This window comes from Nicrophorus vespilloides, unplaced genomic scaffold (assembly GCF_001412225.1).
Source record: "Nicrophorus vespilloides isolate i.1.1-1 unplaced genomic scaffold, Nicve_v1.0, whole genome shotgun sequence".
In the NCBI taxonomy this organism is placed as follows: domain Eukaryota; kingdom Metazoa; phylum Arthropoda; class Insecta; order Coleoptera; family Silphidae; genus Nicrophorus; species Nicrophorus vespilloides.
The window spans coordinates 959,211-971,785 of NW_017100108.1; the positions used below are offsets into that span (position 1 = coordinate 959,211).

Sequence of the window (12,575 nt, forward strand, 5' to 3'; positions counted from 1 at the left end):
TACCAACAGACAACATTTTTTATTTATGCGGACACAGTTTTATCTTTTTCCAATAATAGAATAATGACTTTGGAAGTGTCAAAGGTATTAACAAATTATGCGAAAATTGGGATAAGTGCTAATTAGATCTGGTTTGAAGAATTTCAAAAAGCTAATTGCAGCTATTTGCTTAATAATTGTATGTATTTAGTAATTGCTCTGTTGCCATTTCTCATGGAGTGTTCCAGATACCATGAAGATATTGTACAATACATCACAAGCATACAGTATATAAGTATAATAATAATAATTTTCAGAGATCAAATCACATGAAAACTTTTTATTGATTATCAAGATCTAAATATTATATTATTATTTAATTTAAGATATTGCAACTCACATACCGACGATTAAAATGCATCAATTCCTTGGTATTTAATATATATGTTATATTTTCCGTAATTTCAAACATATTAACCATTTTGTATGTTCATTTTCTTTTAAGGTAAACAGTAGGAATTATTAAATTATAATTGAATAATAATAATAATATAGATTCAAAAATTACAAATACTAAGAAGAATTAACAGATTTTGTTTTGTTTTTTGAAGTTTCAATATATTTTCTTATTTACATTCCTTAATATTGTTATCTACATTAAAGGACACATGTAACTGAACATTTAGAGCCCAGTTAGCAATAGTACTAATTAGAGTGCTAAAATATAGTCCATACATATTGGTATTAACAATTATATGCGCCAACGTTTCCGTGTGCAAGGTTATAGGTACTTTATCCGTAACAATGATTTATTCACTGAGTTAACGTCGACATTTTGTAGGTATTCCCACGCTCTTGGGTCTCCATTCACCATCCAAAACTGGTTTTTAGGACCCTTAATTCTATATTTTAGCAGGGACATGAATTTCTCAGAATAACTACCTCTCCTACGCATCCTCTTGAAAATAAAATAAGTCGTATTTTAGATGCATTCACACAAACTAAATTTCAATATACCTGAGATTTTTGCTTTTATTTTTTTTACTTCTTTAGAAATTTTGCTAGAAAACAATATATTTATATGCAATATCACATAAATTAAACACAATTTAATTGAATTAACTATACGTAATAAATATTATAATAAATCATTTTCACCTTATATTATTCTATATGCTATTAAAAAAATATATATGTATTATGAACGTAATAAATTTTACGATTATTTCCTTTAAATATAATTAAAAAAGACAAATAACTAAAAAAAACATTTTTTTGTTAAATTCAATAACAATTAAAACCAATTTCGATATAAAATAACAATAACAATCCTTTCTATCCTTCGCAGAATTTGTCTCTAACTTTTATTTAAAGATGTTGTTTTGATCTTGCATTCGCTCTTTAAAAAGTTATTAGCGTAACTGCTAATTACTTTTTACTATTTTACTATTACTAAAATATGATATGTAATATATTTTTTTGTAACAAAAACAATATTAAATTATGATTAGTGATCATTTTTCATGGAAAAGGTTATTTTATATATAATTATCTCTAATATACATAAAAACTATCTTTATTTCATATTTATTTATATTATTAATTGTAAAAGCATGCTCAGAATAATTGAATAATAGTAAATCAGTAAAATTATATGTACACCATTAGTTTAGAAAATGTTATTGACAAGTTATATTAATATATTGTAGATATATCATTATTTACATCATTTATTATATATAATATATAATATGATTAAGTTTTACAATAATCCTTTATGTTGCACTATTCTCATATACTTTATTTATAATATAACATATGCGTTAAATTATAAAATGTAATATTTTTTAAATAATTGGACTATTTATTTAAGAAAGAATACATTTGAATACAAATGTATGATTTATTATTACTATTTTTTTTTTAAGAATGATAGACTCGAATAACCTAACTAAATTATGTCAATATAATATTTTATATTATATTAATATAAAAAATAGTGAATGTTCTTTTAGCTTCGAATCTTTAATGTATATGAAGCAGACACGTCATCGAGGCAGTACATTTTAAGACAAGGGGAGTCTATTCGTCGTGACTAACATCTGTATGCATTCCATAACTTAATTTAATGTTAAATGAATGATCTTAGCCTTAGATAATAAATGTTTCAAAAATGTAATAACATTTCTAAAATCTTAAAATAATTATATTAAATAATGGAAAATCTTAGTTTATTAGTGGGTAAACATGTATGTTGGGACATAATTATTATATATATATTTAGTGGTATGTCTTCAATTATCTTTATAGATAATGAAACATGGAATTGTGATTCTTGTAGTTAAAAAAAACTAGATGCCAGAATGCAGATATGCATTTCATGTTCATGTGGTATTTGCAATGAAGTGTATGGTGCGTCGGTGGTGGTGGTAGGTTTGTCCACGCGGTCGATGCGTGCTCCTCGGAAATAACCAATGAGGTGGGTTGCTGGGTTGCATTCGGCTGGCTAAATGGTGTTGCAGCTACGCTTCCAGGCTTATTCCTGAATCTGGGCTCGAATAGTGAACATCAAAGTTTCTACAGAGTTTCTAATTTTATCATCGCTATTGAATATAAATATAATTGTGGGAGTGTCTGACGAGGGACCAACTGATTGAATAAAGGGATTGCAGAGGCATACATCGCCAGGGAAGATTATACCGTTATATACTTTCAGATACGCTTTATCTTCATACGATTAACATATATTAAACTAGGTAAGTTCAAATGCAATGTATGCACGTGGCATACTCTTATTTACCAATCAGGAAGTGCCTACGAAAGACACAACTTTCGCCTCGTTATCGCTTCATCCTTTTCATTCATATACTCAGTTTTATTTTTGTTTTCTATACTTGTTTATATACCACAGTGACTCACTTAATTCTTTCGAAAATTATACAAGTAATAATTGATTTTTACTTGTCTCTTGAGACGGAACGAACGAACATTTCTGAAAGTGTTTACTCTCTTAATTAATTACTTCAATTTGCATTTCTGTACATATCAAAATAATAATAACAAACATTTAAGTAAATTGTTAATACCGTATCGTATTATTTTATTTATGTATTTTTTTTAAATCACGATACTTTAATGAAAACAAACAACAATTTTAATACTACTATATCAATGTTATCAATTATTTAGTTTTTGTAAATACAAACACTTAAAGAAAAGCATTGCATTTGTAGGTATGCTTTTTTATCTATTCTACTCTTGATCGATATATTTAATAAAATAGGTATAATATTGTTATTACACATTTTATTAAAATTATGGATTTTAAATATTAGATTACGCTTACATTATCTTTTGTTTGCTTATGCTATGACTATAAATTTTGTTTATTTATACAATTTCCAAATTTGTATTATCAGTGTAGTCTAAATTAAATTATGCGTGTTTATGAAAAATAGATAATCATGTATTTTAAGTCACATTTCTAATCTGTGTTTCCGTAGTGGAAAGTAATAATAACATTGATTACATTCACATTTTTAAGGAAAAAATAATGACAAATAATTTAAGTCTGTAACATTTATCTACTATTAGCTTACTTACCTGAAGGTTTTGTTTACATATTTTATTTACGTTTTACAAAATACACAATACAGTGGAACCTCGCTTAACGAGTTTAATCCGTTCCAAATTTGCCGGATTTTTACTCGCATAGTGAAACATATTCAAAAATACACATATGTATACACAAGTTTAAAAAATAATGTGGCACTCTCATCGTCACTCGTTATGCGACACGTCGCTCGTTAAGCGAGTCATTTTTCTTACAATTCATTTTGCTCCTTAAGCGAAATGCTCGTTATGCGAGGTTCGACTTTATATAATAATATTATGAATTAAATTATGTATTTCGTCTATATGTGAAAGTGTGAGTCATTTGATGATTTATAGTTGCTCGATACTTGTTTTGGTTTATTTTCTCATTGTATCGCATATTAACAATAGAATATAAAAGTTAAAAAAGCAATGATTGCAGTTCCATAACATTTCCATTACTTTTTTATAATTAGATATCGTTATTTATTTTTTCAATTCATCTCTGATTTACTATCAACAATTTCAGATTGCACTTACTGAAAAGTTGTTTACGCTCGATAATTGTGTGGAAGGAATGCAGTTTTCGAGTATTTTACCGAAATATTTTGCTTTCTTTATTAAAACGTTTGTAATAAACTACTTTCAATTTTACATTTATTTTTTTAATTAACGAAAATATATGCCATATATTATGATAGAAATAAGCTTTTTGTGGAAATCTAAACATATCAATCATAGGTTGATCAACAAATTTTGTTTTCATTTCATTAATGAGTGATTTCGCAGCGGTATTGTGAAAAAATGTCTGGAAGAAATGTATGAATAATGCGTAGAGTTGCCTCGACAATCGCTCATCCCAAATAGGAATGTATGTGCATTCTAAATATAAACCAAAAGGAAAGGTTAACATGTCTGATGCATTTCAATGTGGGTGATCAACACAAGATCACCTTCTCCTTCGCCCTTCATTATGAAGTTGAGCATCGAAATTAAAGTCACGTTTGATTTTAGATCTGAACAACCAAAGACCGAAAATGTTGTCGGCCATTGTCCCAGAAGAAACGAAAATGGATGTCATGCAGAGGGTATGTCAATCGAATCGCAGCAGATCCTCCTTAGTTGTCGTCGATGATGATTCCGAGTGTACCGAACACAACACATTTTCCAACCAGGTAAATACATATATCAGATTTATATCATACGCAATAATATAAATACAATAATACTTCGAAATATTAATTAATTAATTTATAAATATACATGTAGCTTAATACTTTATATGCTACAGAGTATTTTATTATCTTATATTTACGCATGACTGATATCTGTAGGAAACATTTCAGAGGAAATTATTTCAATAAAAATATCCGACTGTTGTTATCGCAAGCCACAACCACCGGAATCTTTACGGTAGTTGAAATTAAATTTGTTTTGTATTTTTCTTGTCAGTTGCAACGTAGTTTTGTTAGCGTTAACAACTTCAATTTCCAAAAGATGCGTTTCTTAACCAACAGTTTCTCTGGCTCGAAAGTGTCCGTTCTTCGTAGACTTGTTGCACATAAGGCGAGCGGATATCTCGTTATCAACGTTTATTCGCAATGTTTGTTATGCTCACTAACTGGATCAGTTGTAAATGCAGCATACGCAAATACTTGCAGGAATTATCATTTTCTCTGAATGACAAACTAAGCTAGCGTTGTTTAGTAATTCAAAAGTAGCGTGTAATTTCCTTGAAAAGTTATGGGTCAGAGGAAGCATTTTATAATTACAAAATATCAACATTTCTATTTGTTTATAATAGTACATTTTTAAAATTTTATATTCAAAAAATGCATTATTTAATGAAAGTTTTATAATTGTAATGAATACTTATCAATACAATTTAAAGGTTTATTGTAAGTATCAAACTAGGATTATATGGAAAATTTGCGATATTATAACAATATGTGGAATGGAAATATTCCACCACTTCAACTGGGCAAATCGAATGACCTCTAGTAATGTTAAATTTCCTTGCAGATAAAATTGAATTGACGATAGGAGTATTTACATTTCCAGAAGCTTTAAAACCACGTACTTTCTATTTTTAGACATTTTCATATAATCAAAGGAAATCCACGCAGCAATGTAAATTTATCGGGAGATTAGTCTATTCACGTATTTCTTTCACCAAATGAAGTAAATTTAATTTAACAACAGAAAAACTGTTTTCAAATCAGTTCTTATTATATTTCAGCGTTTTTAAAACATTTTGGCCCGCGACCCCCTTTTGCACTTGAAAAAATTTCTGCAACCGCCGCCGATATGCGTAGAAAACCATCCCGAGTCATTATATTTTGCGATCTCCACTTTCAGAATCACTAAATTCATATTATTTAAGTATTAATGATTAGATAATTGAGCAATTCCGTGTTTCATAATATGTACTTGATGATAATTCGATTATAATAAATTGCATGTTATAATCAATATGGTAAATTACTGAGCTAGTCTGGGAATTTTACAAATGTCGGTAATTAAATCAGTTTATTTTCGAAGTCGAGGTTTTTGGACCTGCGTCAACGTCTAAGTGCGTAATTTTGGATCCTGTGTTGATGCCAAAACGGCCCTGCGGTCGCGTGTAATTTACGGATTCCCGTGGGGATCCGGAAAATAACACAAGGAAAACACAAATTAAAACAGTTCTGCGAGGATGCAAGACCTGCCTACTGGCTCTTTACGCACGGACAAACATGTTATAATGCAGCAGCCTGCATTCCGAAATACAGAAAACGTAAATAGCAATAGCCTGGTTTGACCCTCTAGCATTATTATAGCATTCCATCTTTCTTTCGCTCCTTTCATTTACCGATTTTAACTTTCTAATAATTATTCCATTTACTTGAACGGAAATAATTTAATTTTTTATTCAATTAACTACCATTTCTTCATAAGAGGTTTTGCTTCGGTGCATCCAATTTAAATGCGAAACGCAGTTAGATTTGACATGCAATGAAATCACCAACAACACATTCCGTTATCATTTTGACGCTGATCAGTTATTTCTCACATTTCTAAGTCGCATTACTTTAACTTTCATTCTACCTAGTAAAACCTGGATTATAAAGCTAATATCTAAACGCTAAAGTGCATATCAAGAGTTTACGTCACAATTCCCAATTCATACAAATAACAGATTCTATTACAATTCAAGTATGGTCTGTAATACTTGTATAACTTAAAATTTTTAATGCGATAACACATTCAATTATTTTTAATTAACATAAAAAAATGTTTAAATTTATTAGAACATGCGTTTATTTGGTTACTATATATACGTACATAGATAAACATTTAATTTTGATTAATTTAGACCTTTTTTTCAATCAATATACACTAATTTTTTTTATTAAAAATGGAAAGAGGAAGTATATGAAACGTTCTATATAAATTGTTCCAAGTGTATGGCATTGGTTTATTTGCAATCAACAGGTTATATGAATGCTACATTCTCATGTGGAGAATTCTAGATTACATAAAATCTCACTGAGTGCAGTATATAGATGACATAATTATCCAGTCGAAACGTGTATCGTATTTGCAATATTTTAATGTCGTAATAGTGTTAAAGATTTTAAATAGAATCCCGAGGATTCGATGAGTAGTTGGAAAGGTTTCAAGTTGTTTGTCATTAATAAAACATATTGGCGAAATGAACGCGTTTGTTTGTAATAGTGTATTTGATGATGTTTTTTTCTGTTGCAGGATAACAATTTGTATTCGGACAGGATTTCGTTCGATTCTCAGAGGCAGTATTTGATATTGGACGCGTCCGAGTTGGGAGATTTACCGGCTCGTTACGTAATAGCGCCAGTGGGATCACATCAATTCCCTGTTTTGGGTGTATATATTGACAAACGAGTTATTACAGGCTTTAAGTACCGCGTACGTCCGTTGCCCTGTGTCCAGGATAACTTGCCAGACACCAGGCGCAACCACCGCGAGTGCTGCCTGTTCGGAAATCGTGCACTCACCCTAGAGTCCATAGGAAGAGGTTACTCAAGGAGATTCACCTTCGAGGCGGACAAGGGTTGTCTGAACAACAATAATAACTATTTCTGGAGCGACAACCATCCGGGGGGATACGCGTTCGAACTGGAGGTCATTTCCGAGGGCGACAAATTCACATTGTTCGACGTCAACGGGGAGGCGCAGGGAACCGTTGAAGTTGTTAAAATTGAGGTGAGCTAAGCGCATTGGTTTTCGTTATAGGAAACGCAAAAATCGGAACTCTTTCTGACCATCTGTACTTATATTCTTATTTCGGGGCTGCCGCTAAGCTATGCAATCATTATCTAGACTTAAGTCCATTCTAATAACATATTAATACTAGCAAATAAGGTTTTTAGGTCGAAAAAACAAATAGGTAAATCATTTAATTTATTTTATATTTCAATGAATCGTAACCTAAGGGCGAGCATATAGATACAATAAACTTAAATCATCGTCACAATAAAGAACAATTTTTTTCAAGTCAACAATCGCGAATTATGTATATTTATATTCTCGCCATTCGTTTATTTTCTATATGAAATTATAATTTAACGCCTCCTGAATGAGTGATTGGACCAGGGGCGATATTTCTTCACCCGTCAACCGAACAGATCCGATTCATCATCGGCTCCGTTAGGTCGATCTAATTTTAAGCGTTTTTCGTAACATTAAATAAGTGGCAGCCCCATTGCGTATCATAATTATCGTCCATGTATCAGTATTCCAAATGCTGTTGTTAGACGCATCCGAGCTGTATTGAATCCGAAATGGCAGATGGATTCAAACAATCATCAACCCATCACAAGACAATCTCGTTAAAGTAGTCGTGGTCGTAAGTTAAACGTAACAGTAATGAACATACATTTTAGATTTGGTCCAAGTACGTAGCTATAACATTACTCACTCTTTCAGGTGCCCCAATTTGAAATAGGTATGAAGGTTGAGAAGGAATCAGTTGAAAAGAGGGTGAGTGTTAAGTTCACCGGCAAGGTGGAGTCGTTCGAGACGGGTGTCGCGAAACCGATGCTCGTCTCCGGCGTCGCCGTTTGTATCAAAACCAAGAAGTCTAAGAGCGCTAAGATCATCAGAATGATCAACGTGAATATCCACCATCACAGATACTATATGTTGCCTGGCATGCAAAATATCTACAGGCGGGTCACAGTGAGGGGTGAAAGTATTAATGATGTACCTACTAAATATACTATGACCGGTCTGCAACCCTACGAGATTCCAGTTGTTGGTAAGTTTGTAGTATTTATTATACATAGTTTTACTTGTAAATAATGACGATGAGATTTCTACAATATGACTGACTTGAAATATCTGTGTTTAAGGTACATATGTGGATCCTAGAATAATCCCTGGCTTCCATTACAAAGTACGTCCGAACGACCAAAAAGATCTGCTGTTCGGCGGGCGCGCCCTGAAACTGAACAGCATCGGTATGGGTTACGCGAAGAAGCTCAGCTTCCAACCAGATTCCCTATTGAATCCAAATAATTACCTGTGGTCTGACAACCATCGAGACGGTCTGGGATTGGAGCCCAGAGCAGTGCACATTGGCATGAAATTCGAAATCCATGCTGACACAAACATTTTAGGTGAGGCATCCGTCTTCAGGGCGGATTTACCGCAGCGCGAGGAGAGAATGGAAAGACTGGAAACTGCCAAAGGGATTGCAGTAGAGAAGTACATACACGTAGATGTCATGTGCCACATAAAGCTCGCGAGGAGCGGGTCCATAGACAAGGAAGAACATCTGGTGCAAGTTTACGGTCTGGCGGTCGTGCGGAAAGATCCCAAAATCAATGACAGTTATGTGGTAAGAGTAGAGAACGTCGGCTTAGATTCGCACCTGAATCTAATATTTGCACGTAATCACAGCGAAGTTACTTTCATACCGAAACCGTGAAGCACTAATTTCTACCGCTGCCTATACTGTTGTACTTTTATTCTCATTAATATTATGTTTTCCTTTTTAGTTTTATAATTTTATCTATAATTTATACATGTTTTAGCGTTTTAGGTATTTAGTAAATTCGCTGTTCTGTATGGATATAAGTTTGTGATTTTATATTTTATAATACAAATGAATTTATTTTGATAATATTCAGTTTATATAATTATACCTCATTTCCATCCTATAATTTACTTTGCAGTAAAATTTCATTTCCTTTAATTATTAAATTACAAATTGATAGAATTGGAGTAATCAGAGCATAAAATAATAAATACCAGTGCTCATAATTATAACAGGTTTTTTTTTCAAATTACTTCAACACTGCAGTTACTTGCTGAACCTGACAATAAATACATTAATTAATCATATAATATTGCATAATTATAAAACTTCTCTTGACTCATTAAACTTTCATCTATATGTATAGAATCCCTTTTCATCTATTTCGAAAGTAAGTTCACCTTTTCAAATGTCAAATGTGGTAAAAGGAGAACATAAACAAAATCACTTACGAATTTTTTGGCGTATCGTACAATATAGTCACTTTAGCGAAAACATGTTATGTCATGTTCTTAAATCCAACTTTTGTATTTTTTTCACAAATGAAAAATTGTAGTAACCAATTTTAAGTATAAAAATAATCGCGCATTAATATATAAAAATATAGAATAAGATATCAGTTTTACATAAATAGTTAATAAAAATTTGTTTATTTTTACATTATAAATTATTGTTTAAGCGATGCATATTATATCTCTTTCTAGGAGGCTGTTTAACAATTTTATTTATTTATTTAAAAGAATTTTGAAAACGCTTGATTATATAAATTAATAAAAGAATGTATTCGGATACGTTCTTTTAACGAACTAAAATATATTATAGCAAAATTTACAAGGAATGGAAGAAAATACCCTTTAGTTCAGTGTCGCACAGCTTCTTAACTTCATCTGAAAAAATGTAAGTAGATAAATAATGAAATTATTTAAGTAATATAAATAATTACCGCTAATTTCAATAAGACTGGCATTCTTCTGCTGCAGTGCTACGTAGAACTCTCGCAAGTTGCTCATTTTACCTACAACCCAATAATCGTTCATAGTCTTAACAATAACTTCGCCTGCGTACTCGAGCAAATCTTTGTTAGCATTAATATCGCTGATCAGTTTAAGACACTCTTTTGTAACGGCTATATTTCCTGTCTGTTTATTGTCTAGATGCACGGAACTCTTGTAAGCCAAATTCATTTTGTTAAAGTAGATAAACTTTGGATTCGTTTCAGACTGACTGGAAGGTGTGACCACTTGCTTAGTACAATACTCTGCGATGTCAGATACTATAACCGTGAGTGCTGGCCCAATGAAATCATCGAGTTCCTTGAATATTTTCATATCCAGTTCTTCCTTTTCTATGATTATTTACACGAGTAATTAATTGAATATCGTTAAATTATATACTACCTTCGATAAATAAGCAAACTGAAGCACTTAAAGCTCTATAGACAACTAAGTGGTAGATTGTACAGTCCGTGTCTGAGTACAGATGGACTCTGGGAATTTTACCAATAGATGTTGAGGCCTTTAGATTTTCGGGCCCCGTGATGAATCTGCCGTGATGAAGAGCTGCGAACGGCGAGGGTTGATTTCTCGGCATGGAACCGCACAGCAGCTCAGATCCCAGATGAGCTGGCAGTAACGTTTTAATCAAGTATTGATAAACAATTTGCATATTGGACGGTTCTATCCCGCTCCTAAAATATGTTACAGATGGTTTAATGAATTTCATAATCTAATATCACACTACCAGATCATGTGGTCATTATAAAGGAAGGCGGTGTGTTTAATAATCGGAAAATTGCATTCCATGGCATTGATGAAGCATTGGACATTCAAAAACGTCTGTTTATCCAATGGTAGACATTGTATACCATTGAATATATTCACTATATCACAGTGGTGCAATTTGAGTGTAGTAAAGTACTGAAATACTGCATTGTATTATTGAAATAATAAGGATAAGTCAATCACTTACACTGGTGAAGAATTGTTCAAGCTTAGTTTTCAAAATATCAAGACTGGTCTTCTCAATTGCTTGCACAAAGGTGCCTGAGAATAATCTGTACATGTGATAAGCCTGCTTAAGTACACTTTCATAGACATTATCCTGAACATCCTCTTCTGTATATTCAATTATCTCTGAGCCCTCCTTAATCTTTCTAATGAATGGCAGATTCAGTGTCTTAAATAATTACTTATTAGAAATAGCTTATTTCATGTATATTATAATTACCATGACTACCCAGAAGTTGGGTTCAGGTTGAAAGTACATCTGACGTCTTTTAAGTGTATGAACAGATTTGATTGGTCCATCTGGTTTAAAAGACCTGAAAAAGCACTTTAAACATTTAGTTATGAATGTTATCCAATAATTTTTCAGAGTCCATACGCTGTGAATTGTATGATAGCTTCTGCCAATCCGACATTCTTAATCTGTGTATCCAGATGATCTGTGTTAGGATGGTAAAATAATATTTTGTTCTTCTCCTTAAATTAAAAAATAACAATTAATTAAATTCAAGGTTATGTTTAATTGTAATGTACTTACTTCTCCTTCATTATTTCCGTAAGTGGAGTTAAAGATAAAAAAGTTATTTAAGGTCACTTCCACTTTGCCGGTCATCTCTTCGAATTTGATAAACAGAAAATTATTGAATCACAGTCATTTAAAATATATCCCTCAATTTTTTACAAACACAATTAGGTCAAACGCTACACGTCAAATTTGACAGTAGCGCTTATGGAGTAGTTCGAAAGGTTATAAAATGGGCGGGATTATGTTAATCATTTAAAATTCTAAAATAGTTTTGCATGAAATTTATTTGTTTCTTTCATTAATTATTTTGACTATTTCCATTACATCTGCAATTATATTAAGCGAAATACAACATTTGTTACTAACTACAGAAACTGTAGGACGTGACACGAGAGATATACTTGTTTTAATGGGA

General features: G+C 31.7%; 2 protein-coding genes across 4 annotated transcripts; one reads left to right on the forward strand and one right to left on the reverse strand.

Moving 5' to 3' along the window:
- Window positions 1–2,503: 2,503 nt before the first annotated feature.
- On the forward strand, window positions 2,504–9,718 carry LOC108568361. Of its 2 annotated transcripts, XM_017929403.1 has the most exons (5): window positions 2,504–2,735; window positions 4,588–4,748; window positions 7,321–7,797; window positions 8,521–8,851; window positions 8,946–9,718. In XM_017929403.1, the coding sequence occupies exons 2-5, from the start codon at window positions 4,611–4,613 to the stop codon at window positions 9,521–9,523; spliced, it is 1,524 nt and encodes a 507-aa protein (XP_017784892.1). In that variant the 5' UTR covers window positions 2,504–2,735; window positions 4,588–4,610; the 3' UTR covers window positions 9,524–9,718. The 2 variants fall into 2 exon arrangements, with proteins under 2 accessions (XP_017784892.1, XP_017784893.1); XM_017929404.1 differs by lacking the exons at window positions 2,504–2,735; window positions 4,588–4,748 and adding an exon at window positions 6,175–6,349.
- A 605-nt stretch (window positions 9,719–10,323) lies between these two features.
- LOC108568333 (vacuolar fusion protein CCZ1 homolog) lies at window positions 10,324–12,333 on the reverse strand. 2 transcript variants are annotated; one of them, XM_017929341.1, is made up of 8 exons: window positions 12,173–12,333; window positions 12,014–12,111; window positions 11,858–11,951; window positions 11,600–11,806; window positions 11,372–11,547; window positions 11,029–11,318; window positions 10,575–10,976; window positions 10,324–10,518 (listed from the first exon to the last, which is right to left on the reverse strand). In XM_017929341.1, the coding sequence occupies exons 1-8, from the start codon at window positions 12,245–12,247 to the stop codon at window positions 10,460–10,462; spliced, it is 1,401 nt and encodes a 466-aa protein (XP_017784830.1). In that variant the 5' UTR covers window positions 12,248–12,333; the 3' UTR covers window positions 10,324–10,459. The 2 variants fall into 2 exon arrangements, with proteins under 2 accessions (XP_017784830.1, XP_017784831.1); XM_017929342.1 differs by lacking the exon at window positions 12,173–12,333 and having other exon boundaries at window positions 11,858–11,962; window positions 12,014–12,094.
- Window positions 12,334–12,575: the final 242 nt, after the last annotated feature.